The 12,105-nt window shown below is 42.4% G+C and overlaps 1 protein-coding gene across 3 annotated transcripts in view; it reads right to left on the reverse strand.

Moving 5' to 3' along the window:
- The window catches only part of LOC116700585 (Down syndrome cell adhesion molecule-like protein 1 homolog), a gene marked incomplete at its 5' end in the record, with an annotated part of 54,215 nt that extends 42,354 nt beyond the window's left edge, over window positions 1–11,861 (reverse strand). For all 3 annotated transcript variants that reach the window (XR_004334687.1, XM_032533899.1, XM_032533898.1), the window contains 2 exon segments: window positions 1,279–1,599; window positions 11,362–11,861. Coding sequence is in view for 2 of the 3 variants with exons in the window: in XM_032533899.1 (XP_032389790.1) it covers window positions 1,279–1,599; window positions 11,362–11,617 (577 nt within the window).
- Window positions 11,862–12,105: the final 244 nt, after the last annotated feature.

The following is a 12,105-nucleotide window of genomic DNA, read 5'->3' on the forward strand; positions in this document are numbered from 1 at the left end:
GGACACAATAGATGCAGTGTAACTAACATCCAGCTGCGGCTTTGTTCCAGCTGCGGTTTGATGTAACTGTTTGGTGAAGTATCTCTCTGCTGGTTCTAGAGCGGTAGAGACCCAAACCCCCAGACGTACTATTTTACTTTAGATGAGGTCTGGCTTATTAAAGCAGCCTCACACAGTCCAATCAATGGAAAGCACCAATTAGGTTTGTTAATGAGAGATAATTAAAGAAGTGTGCTGTGGCTATATTTAGTCTGCACAAGAGGACAATTTGAAGAACGAGGGAGCAGGGGGGAGGAGGACAGAAAATGAATATGATGGCAACAGAGGCAGTTTTTGGTCAAAATGTCTAAAAATAGACTACCTATAATATCTAATAGTGTTTATCAGTTGAGACTTTATTCTCACTCATGTCTACATAAAAATTAAACAATATATTTTTTAATATATTTACTGAAAAGATGTGTATTTTTAAGTACAGTAACAGTATATTTATAAAAATGTTCTGAATTAAAATGTCCCTGTTTTAGCTGAGTAAGCGCATAGCTGTAAAAGGCGGTGATAAGGTCACTGACACTTAGAACCGACATCCTTATCACTTGGTGTTGAATTACTTTTCTCACCTCGCAAAGCTTTAAAAAGGATTCCTCGAAAAATATTAAAGTGGCCGTCAATTTCCTGATGGCCTTTATTGTGCCAACCTTTTAAAAAAAGGAGTGTCAATGAGTATGATCTGGTCATGTGATACAACCTATAGCCATACTTTATCCTCCTTTTCTGATCTGGTTATATCATTTAAAATGTACCACATTGGAGTTGCTACTTAACTTCAAGTAATGTAGGGGTTGTGTTTTGCATTTCATCCTACCAGATGGTGCCATGCTGTAGATGGAGCTGAAGGGGTTATGTCGGTATAAAATGCAGTGGTTCATTACCAGCTCAGTCAAATAGGTGTGAGCGAAGGCCGAGGCCGGGTATAGTATGTGATGCAGATGTTCTCTCTGTAGACTGTGTTCTAGGTCAATCTGTGTTCAGGTCGAGACGGGCTATTTTAGGGCAGGTGATTCTGTGTGTGGGTAGGGCTTTTTGCAGCTGCCAATCACATCTGCTCTACTTTATGCTTTCACAACTGTCTCTCTTTGCTCCATTCCTCATCATGTTATGTCTCACTTTGGCGTTTTGATCCATAACTGTCCTTTTTTCCATCTCAATCTTTCAGACCTTTCAGTCTTGCTTTGCTCTCAGGCTCATGCCCTTATCCCGACTGTGGTCCCAACTCACCAGCTTTGATGCGGATGTTGGGGCTGCGGATCTTGCCGGCTTGGTTTTCGGCAGTGCAGAAGTAGTCGTTGTCGTGGATGTAGCTGTTGTAGGCCGAGGGCGAGAAGGGGTACAGCTGTAGGGTGCCATTGGCGTGCACGTGGCGGATGTGGGGCACGTCGTAGATGTCGTCGCCGGTGGCCAGGTACCAGCGCAGAATGGCACTGGGGGTGCCCCCTGCTGGACAGGGCAGGGACACCCCCACCGAGCTGGAGTAGGTTACCCTCTGCAGGGAGGCATTCACAAAGTACAGCCTGGTGGAGCCCACATCCTCACTGTGTACTGCAGGGGCAAACAGACAACACATCACCGAACAGGTCGTGGTAGAGGTGAGAGGCAAACGATAAGCACCGTGCCGTATACACTGTGTAAACACACACATACAAGCTAACAGGATTCCACTGCCACTCACTCAAAGCAATTGGCATCACATTAATGGACAATAAAATGGACAGAGTGGGAATGCCCTTCAAATGTGTTGCAAAATAATCATAACAAATATATGTCAAATGTCCAGCTGCAAACATCAGTCATGTGATTCAGAAAGCCAGGGATTTGGGCTAAAGCCTGTGATGGTTTAGATGGATCGGAGGGAGGAGCCTGTTACCTCCGTACAGTGTGTGCACACATACACAACTAAAGACAGAGAGAGGGAACTCGATGATAGGTTATGTGATTGGAATTTCTATGCCAGACGCAGAGATTTAAGTCTATTTAATCTCCTTACATATTTAACACACACTCACACATGCACACACACACTCACACACACACACACAAATGTTCTTCATTGGCACTCAGATTAAACACATACAGCTCCAGCTGAGAAAGGAGAGTGAGAAGAGGAAAGGAAGAGGGGGCAGTCTAGTAAATTTGGGGTCGTAATAGGAAAGATTAGAAGAGAAAGAAGAGTTTGTGTTTGTGCGGGGGGGACGGGGATGGGGTAAGTTGATGATGGACAGATGTGGATGTTAACCATCACTGCTTCTACATTATATCATCTCATACACACCACGCGCCACCACATGTATGTTCAGCTCAGCACAGAAAGTCATGGAAGATACCAACAGATACTGTAAGAGCTGGATGTGGATCCAAATGGGATGACTGTGTGTTTGTCTTTTTTACAAAATGGATCAAATTGATTTTAGATTGATTTCTTTCCTATTAAATAATACTTATGGAATTATAGAATCTCCAAAACAATGTCACTATTTATTGCTTAAAAATAAATACAAAAGTATCAGTGGTAGAATCAACAAGTTTGGCATTTTTGATTGATTAAATTTCAAAATATTTAATAATTTAGAGTTCTATTTTCTACATAATCCTTACTAATACTCCTTATTTCAAAACTTCTTCTACCCTGGTAACCTTTTGTAAAAACTGACATAAAAAAAATGAAGGTCTGGGACTTAACTTTATTTAAAAATGTCGTGAAAAGATATCGTTAAAAAAGATCTAGATATGAGACTGCAAAATGGATAACACAAAATATGTTAAAACAGTAACAGCGGATACATTTTGATACATTATTAATCATTTTGGTCCAGAAAACAACTGATATTTAGCATTTTTGCTTGAGAACGATGAATTGATCTTCAAAATAGTTTTTCTGTTGATTGACTTATTGATTAGTTGTTTTGTTTTTTTAAGTCAAAAAGGTTCTTAATCCCCTGTGGTCCAGATCATCTTTTCACCAAATTCATAATAACGCCAGCTAATTGTTAAACTCACTTTAATTGGTGTTGTGCTGTACTAGCTAAATGATGGTCTTGTTCAAGAAGCTTTGACACATCTTTTTGAATAATCATGAAAGCATGCCGTTGGATTCAGTGAACGGGATGAGAGAGATATATCCCCACTGCTCACACTGTTATTAGGTTTTCACAGGTACACGAAGCACAATACCCAAAATAGTTGTGAAAATCAGAACCATCAGTGTGAACAAGGAGTATTAACTTTGTGATGTTGTGATGCAGAGAATCACAATCTGATATGACCTTCTGGAGTATTAAAACCAAACACAACCACACACAGGTTTAAGCCATGGGTGATGTAAACAGGAAAAAAAAAAAACATTAACAGAATCAATCACTACCATCAACAGTTTCACTGTGCTGGCACTAAGCTCAGTGCACCAGATCAAATATCATAGCGATCACTTTCATGCATGAGGGTTTGTTAATAATTCCAGCTTCCTTTCAAAGAAGTGCTACTCTCCATAGTAGACTAGAGATTGATAAAGCTGGGCAGAATGTTACAGATGGTATTTGAAAATGTGTCTGGCAGTCCAGTGGTGGGCTGCAAAAACCAGGTCAGTCTCCCTCCCCTCTGCAGATTACTGATAATGGCCCCTGAGCATAAAGCCCATATTAAAGATTGCAATATCTATAATCTCCCAATGGGGGGACAGGACTAAAGTGGAAGAGTGAGGGGGTCACCCTGAGAGCTTGAGGGGGCTGGGCAGCAGGAGAGCCTCTCATACAGTAGATTATATGGCCTGGGGGCCCGGGCACTGGGGGGGCTGGGGAGCACTGGGACTGATGGAGTAGGAAGTGGAATAGAAAGGGGATCAGAGCAAACTCCCACCACTCAGAGCCTGTCAAAACCAGGCGAACCACACATGCACTCACCCGACACACACACACACACACACACATGCATACACATAAACACATACACACTCCAAAAGCAGCTCTCAGCGCTCAGTCACACTGAGAGGAGACAGAGTAGGTTGCCATGGTGGCACTGGCACTTGGAAGCTGTGACTGAAACAAGAACAACTTAACAATTTAGCCTAACAACAGTGACCCACTGAACAATCTAAATTTAGAAACTTCAAGTCACCAAACCTCACATTCTGTCACACTGTCTCAAATATTTGAAAGTTGCAAAAATAAACTGCTGAAGTGCGCAAATATGTTTAAACTGTCTGTATGTTCACCTCTATGCTGTTAACATACAGACAGAAATTTTCATTTTGGTGTGTTTAACCTACAGTTTGTAAAGTTTTGTAAAAGAAATAGAGTGTAATGCTTGAAATGCCTGACATGCCAGCGGTGGCCAAGCCAGTTTGCTTTTTGGTTAGGTGTGGTCAGGCACAGCAACATCAGCGCATCACACTGAATGTGCTCCAAAACTCAACTGGCACAGTCCTGGTTTGTGCCAGGCTGGTGGACTTTCCACTCCATGTAAGACCAACAGTCAAAACATTACACACCAACTGTGCTAACCTGCGTAGACGGCCTGTATGGCAAGAAATCAAAATGCCACATGCACCAACGGTGAGGTAAACGAAAGAGACTGCATGGTAAACATATATTTGTTGTGGCTGAATCCAAATGAAAAAGTACCGAAATGTGAATGTCAAAATTCAAGTTGGGCCAGTTGCACTAACCCTTAACACAGCATTTCATGTTCATAAAGTTGAACCCCTTGGATATTATACCTCAAACACACCGCCATGATCAAATTGAGCAATTATGACCAAGAATTATGAAGTTTGATGGAATAGAGAACTATTTCCCTGAGGTACCAGCTCAGGTAATGTTTAGCCAATGAACAGATCAAACGTTAGGTTGTTACAGTCAGCGTGGCTATATGTAACTTTCAGTTTGTGTTGATTCCAGCGGCCAATTTGGACAAAAGCGGTAGTGTAATATGTTACATTTGAAGTTTTGCATAATTTTTGCATAACTTTGCCTACTTTGGATGTATCCTGAGTAGGGCTGGGACGGTTACCGCTTTACCGCGGTCACGTGACGCCTACCGCGTCTCAAAGCATTGGCCTGCACGTGCGCACGGCCACGTTGTGTTTAATGACATTGGTTCATAGATTCTACTGACAGGGATGTGTCTGATGACATTGTGTCTTACATGTATTTAAAGTTTTTTTTTTACACAAAAAGTATCAAAAGATGGAGCAAATCTGACCTTTGGCGAGTTGGGGAGGGCAATGTTCCATGACACAACAACATTCACGGAAGGGAAGGCAAAGACGTTTCTCCGGCCTCAGACACATTAACGTCACAGCTGCAGTGTTTATCATTGCACATTAGCCTAGCAGCTAGCGGAGTGTCCTTCTGTTTACAGCTTTATCCCAATGAAACGGCACAGTTGAATTTCGGCCTGCATGCACGTTTTGTAGCCTAAAACTGAGCGGCTTATATTGGTAGAGCAGACACGTTAGCGAACATCCGAGTCGCCCTCTCTGCTTGCTCTGCCGCTAGACGGGCTGCCCGCGGGCTGCAACATATCTGGTAGACTAGCTAAGGTTTAAGCCGATGTTTTTTCAGGGGTTACGCCGTTCACTTTACCGGCAGTGTTGACAACAGATAAAGCCACCGTGTCTTGAGAAACTCTAGCTTGTTGTTTTATTGTTCACTTTTAACTCACTTTACCTCAAATTTTGCGAACCTTTTTCTCGCAGCGGCACCCTTACATTAGGCCTACTCTGCTGTTACCGCTCGATCTCCTTGCGTGACGACACGGTCACTGACGTCACTCACTTAAGGCACCCTGCCAATTCTAGCTCTAACTCGTGCGGGAGGTGCGGTATACCGCCGGAATTTCTTGCTTTTCAACCACGGTATAATAAGAATCCATACCGTCTCAGTCCTAATCGTGAGCTAAACCAGGTAACGTTATCACTGTCACTGTGTCACTGTGTCACTGTGTCACGAGCCAACGCATTGAGAGTTTTGTTTTAGCAACCAACACATAACTTAGATTTACATAGTGCACTACACAAGCAGGCTTACTTGAAAATAGTAGACTAATATATGAGTGTGACTGGGAATGTGTGCTCTGAAAAATCGGACCCGGGCAAAGGCATCAATAAAAACTATAGGCTACAAAATGGCGCTCTTTTCACTGTCAGTTTTGTTTGCTGTTACAGGTCATTTTATGATCCTCATATGGAAAATTACACAGTTTTAGAAACATTTTAAAGTTACATTTCCTAGTTCTTTTAAGTTTTGGCAATGGGCCATTTTAATTTAACATAAACTCAAGTCTTGTTATCAACTCATTGGTTATTCCAAATTAACTAAATAACTAATAACATTAAAAACTATCCCATCTTTATTGTCCATGTCCTAAAGGTCCGTCAGCTTGCATTTCCACAATATTCTTGGCCTGTATATCCCAATGTATTTTCATTATCAATTCATTTGTCAATTTCTTTTTAATTAGGCTAAGTGATCAATCATTTAAACCTTAAAATGTTAGAAAATGGAGAAGAGAAGTGGCAAATCCTCCCATAAGAGAAGCTGGAAGCAGAGAATGTAAAGCTGAAACGATTAATCAATCCTCAAAATAGTTGACAAATATTAATTACCTAATTGTTTCAGCTCTACGTTATTCTATTTTGATTGAAATAATAGAAAGACAACGCAATCTGCAAGTGTGCTTTAACAATTTGAGACAACTGTATCCGACCCACATGGTGCTGTTGATTTCGGTGACACCCCTTTTCTCAGGGATGCATATCCCAAAAGCTCCAACCCCAGCAACATGTGGACAGTCAGTGCCCTGATAGCAGTGTTGACCAAAGCTGTAGTAGGAGTTCCTGTGTTGCTGATGTTGCTGCTGCAGATCACCTGCACCGAGGAGGCAACCTCGTTCAGACACAGCACCTGAGAAAGAACCAGCCCTCCCTGCATAGTGCTGGAGCCAAAGCTTAGGCTGTCAGAGTCGCAGCCACTATTTTATACATCCTGCCAGAGAGCCATGCATGAATATGTATGTCAGAGAGGCAGAAGTCATAACCTATGCAAGGTTTCATCATGCATAATGCAGCTGATCTACGCCTCTCCAAGATGTGAGTGTGCACAGAAGTGTATGCACACACGCACACACACACACACACACTGCTCACAACTGTATTGTGATAAAGAGGTAAACAAACCCCAGAACCCCCAATGTTTCACATTCTCACATCCAGAGCGCCCTGTGCCCAACCAGAGGCATAATACCTCCACATCTTCTTCTTCTCTCACCCATCTCCGTCTTGGCAATTCTTGGTAAAATCATTTTCACACCATTTCCTCCTTATTGGAGATAGGAAACGTGGTTAAGGTCAAAAGGATTCAACTTAACAGATATAAGACATACACTTCAGTCATGTGAACTGTCAAAAACCTCTCTCTCCTCTCTTCCAGTGTTTGCTATTTTGGAAACTGCTTCATTTCGCCCCCTTTCCTGTCCTGCCGCCTCTCTGTCATTCATCCCTTCAGGTGATTTTGAGACCAAAAGTTGTGTTTTTGATGAGAGGTTTGAAACGTGCGGGGAAACGGCAGCAGATGAGGAAGTGGGAGGAGACACACTGTAATAAGGGGTGTGAATTGAATATTGTTGGTATGCAGGGGGAAGAAGATAGGTGTAAGCTTATGGATAATCCTCAGGGGTCTGGCGTAAGTAGGTGGTCGGTGGGTGGAGAAGTAGGGGGGAAGGTTGTTGGGGTTACATCTAATCAACAAAGGGGCATCGCTGCTCCCCACCTACTGTCTTTCTTTACACCCTGTCCCCAACAATCTGCTCCCCACCCCACCCACCACCACCACCACTAACACCCCCACCCCACCCCCCCTGGCCTGTGCTGTGTCAGTAAAAAAAAAAAAAGTGTGCTACTTCAGCAGTCCCCCGGGACCTGCTCCCCCTTACATCAAAGCAGCCAGTTTCTCTCTTAATGTGAATATCAAATCTGTGGATCACAAGTCCCAGCACAGTCTGCATAAACTGCCCCTCCCCCAACCTTTAATTCTGCCTAGTGATGAGGGAGAGAGAGGGAGGGGAGTTACTGCGAGAGGAAGCAGTGAAGGGAGGGAGAGATGGAGAGAGAGATGGAGATAGAGAGAGAGATCCAACAAAAACAACTACTTGCTTCAGAGATTTGACATTTGCTGAACGCACCCTCCTGAAAATGTGCAGCCCCGGCATCCAATAAAATTTGGAGGAGGTCTGGCTCAATTTAGCAGTTCTCGCTGGGAAAAAAATGTCTCACTGTCGACGGTGTTCATTTGCATCTTTTTGTTGTCGTTAATGTTGTTTTAACTGATTAGTTCTTATTCATAATCTCGTTGGGATTTAGAAGAAATGTAAGGACGAATGGGAGAGCAGGAATGCCAGCGACAGAGCTGTGACATCCTATTGGTGGGCTGGGAAGTCCAATGAGCGCCGCTTCTCTGCTGTCACTTTGCCCACCATAAGGCAACAACATTGATCAAAATTAGTTGCAGATTTCTTTTCTTTTTTAATTTTGTGACTTGTTAATTTGTGAAGATTAACTGACATTTTATGGTGTTACATTAAATGTAACTGCTGTTTTTTTAAAGTGAAAAGTGTAGGGGATGTGAGTCAAGTTGTTTGATTAATTATCAGACCTTGGTATTTTTTTAAATGGCTATAGCAACAGTCTGTTCAAAGATATTTTTTATATTTCATACTTTTGTTGGAGCACAGTTCCCTCATTTGAAATTAAAAGAATCAGAATAAAGTACTGCATAACCCCTGAAAGGAGCAAATTACAGCCAAAATCACACAGAGAGCTTGGTATTTCTGCTTTAACCCTCTTTAAGATGTTTTTGTAAAATTAAATAATGCCGGGTTTGAGCTGGTAAAATGGTAAATGTTGGCCTGAGCCCTGCCTGAGTAATGATTGGCACCCCTGTGGACCACACTCTATCATTGAGTAGTGCCTATAGCTCGGATTGCAGCTTTAATTGTGCAGCCTTGCAAAGGCAGCGCAGGGAATTGGACTGGGGAGGGAAGGGGGGGGGGGGGATTTTGCATATTTCTATTTGTAGCGGGCGAGCTGTGAGAGGACATGAGTGTGCCAGGGTGAATGATCACCTTATTGCTATGCACACGTCAAATTAAAATTTAAGTTATATTGTTTGAATTTTACACAAATCCTTTTTTTCCTTCTTTTTTACATTCTATATTACATTCAGAGTTAGGCCTACAGCAGGCCTGTATGTTAAAGGGGGTTTTATCCGCTGCTAATTAATCCGCAGTTACAGCAAATACGGTCTGTGAATTTCAATGAAAATGATGAGGTATAGAAGAAAACACACCGTTTTTGTTTTGAAATGTCCTATTAAAAATCACAATAAAATCCTTTAATCAGGTATAATATTTGAAATCACTAAAGAAAAATGATAGGCATTGTGCTCTAATTGGTTAACTGTTACCCTCCACGCATCTTTTCAAAGATCCGTTCATTAGCCTACATCCTAATTACCCCCCTAAACCTGAATGTCTCTGACATATTTAGCAACATTTTTTATATTCAAAATATATTTAAAGAATCATGTAGTGGACGCCCAGTTTATCTTCTGGAGAAATGACATCCAAAACTGTCCGCTATTTATCAACAAAACCAAGAGGGATGTCCCCGCCACTTCCCCTCCTCCGCGCACCCGCCAACACACACACACACACACACACACACACACACAGAAACACGAGCAGTGACGCACGCGCTGGCACACGCGCGAACACGTCTGCGGGGTCCAGGTGCGCTATTAGTGAGGAACATGACCGGGCAAGTCTATAATCTGCACCCACGCCCCTGGAGTTTCTGATTAGGTGAAATAAATGTGCGCATATTAATATGATTCCGCATAGCCGCATACCACAGAGAAGCTCTAAAATCCCATCTTTTAAGGTGAACGATTGCTTTAAATCAATAGCAAACATTTGGGAAACTGAATTTAAGAGAGTTGAGGGAAACCACAACATGGACAACAAACACAGGCAGCACATATTTAACTCATTTCTAATTGATATTCGCGGACATTTGAAAACAAATGTGAGAAAATGCCAGAACTTGAAATGGCAAATGTAGCTAATGTCCTATTTGAATCACCTCGTTTGTATGGAGAACAGCCATGGCCCTCTTTTCAGCCAATCCACCATACCCCAGACTTTTTGCCAAATAAAGGCACACTCTCTCAGGCCAAAACAATATGTAAACATGGCTCCAAACAGGCAGGCTAGACAAAGGCCTAGAAAATGCTCTCATGTGGAGATAGTGTTAAATGTCTGTTATTTTCGACGCAGATTTGTTTAGGATTATTCTAATGCACTGTAATAGCAGAAGATCAACTTTGCAGGATGGTAAGAGATTTGCTGCATATACCGAACACGGAATAATCCATTTAAACAAATAAACCACCTTTTCTATAAACACAATAAAACAAAAGGAGAAAAAAAATGAGGAGACCAAATGAATTAAATAAGGAGGGCAAATCTGAATGCACCAATTATGGCCTTTATGTAGGAGTAGATCTATTAAACTAATAAGGCCGTTGTGGAAAAAAAGGGGCCCTTTGATTTGGCATCCAGTCTGAAATGGCAACAATTTGTCATCGCAAAGAAAAGGAATTAAAAAAAACTAAAATTATCATCTTAAGAAATTGAGAGCATCTCTGTGCAATCGAGAGCTTGTGCCAAATAGTCCATGGAAACAGCTGTAATTAGCAAAGGCTACACAATGAGAGCATCAAGATATCAAAAATCCCAATAATTCCCATTACAACTTTACAGGACTGTTACATTTTGAATGAATTTGTTCTAAAATTGCTAATCAATTGCTATAATTGCAGGCCGATACATGTTTTCATTTCTCTCTCACCCTCCCTGTATTTGCACCTCATTCTCCCTATTCAGCCATTTTACATATTCATAACTGGAGTTGGTAATGCGAAAACAATCCGTGCCATCAGCATCGTCTGAGGCCGCTGCATAAAACCACAAAACACTTCAGGTAAAAAAGAAAACACTTTACGCCTTTACTTTCACAATATTTCCAACAGTTCAGCTCCAGCAGGTTTATACATTTTCATTTAAAGAATCATTTTAATCAATTCCTCATCACAGGGCATCCGATGATACATCAGAGCACAAGCCACGCATAGCATTCACCGCCTCAGATCAATTAAGGTTCCCATGATTTATCACTTTTCATTCAACTTAAACACACTCCAGCACCCAGTGCACAGGAATTGAAATATTTCCAGCATTTCATTTTTTCCTTACCTTCTTGGAGAGAGTACAGCAGGAGTAAAGTTACAAGCCACATGCCATAAATAGCAGGTATATTTTTCAGGAATATTTGGGAATCCTGGCAAGTGTGAGGCGCGGTTTTTTGGCCAGGCGGGTCTCCGTGCTGGACTGGCGACTGTGCTCCCCGGAGGTCTCTCCAGCCCTGCTGCCCCGCTAAGCATGCAGGGGAACTGAGAAGCGCCTCAGCCCCGCCCATGTCCCCTCCTCTCCTCCCAAGACTACTGTGCATACAAATCCATCCTCCCTTCACTAATCAAACACCGCGGAACGACGGGTCACGGCGAAGCCGAGGGTTGGTGTGAGCTGAACAGTGGATTTTGGTCCAGTTGTGTGTGAATTGCCAGTTTAATGGGAGCGGTGGAGATGCGCAGACAGATCTGTTGGCACCTTGGAGAGCGCACCCACCTGTGCGCCCCTGATGTTCGCGATTCTTTGCGCAATATGGATGTAAAAAAAAAAAAAAAAAAAAAAAAAAAAAAAAGCCACTCAGGCTGCTGCGAAAACTCTAAAATGTTCTGATGTGTTTTCCTCTGAGTTTGAGCCTTAATCACAGAGACGTGGAGCTACACCACAGACCATTGACTGTTTTTCTTTGTCTTTCTCGGAGCCGTGAAACGTGCGTAGACATTTGCGCACAGATATGCACTGCAGAGAGAGAGGAGGCGAGAGAAAGAGAGTAACGGGGTGTGGGTATGACACTTCCACACAGCAGGTGAA

Source organism: Etheostoma spectabile, chromosome 13 (genome assembly GCF_008692095.1).
Source record: "Etheostoma spectabile isolate EspeVRDwgs_2016 chromosome 13, UIUC_Espe_1.0, whole genome shotgun sequence".
Lineage (NCBI taxonomy): Eukaryota > Metazoa > Chordata > Actinopteri > Perciformes > Percidae > Etheostoma > Etheostoma spectabile.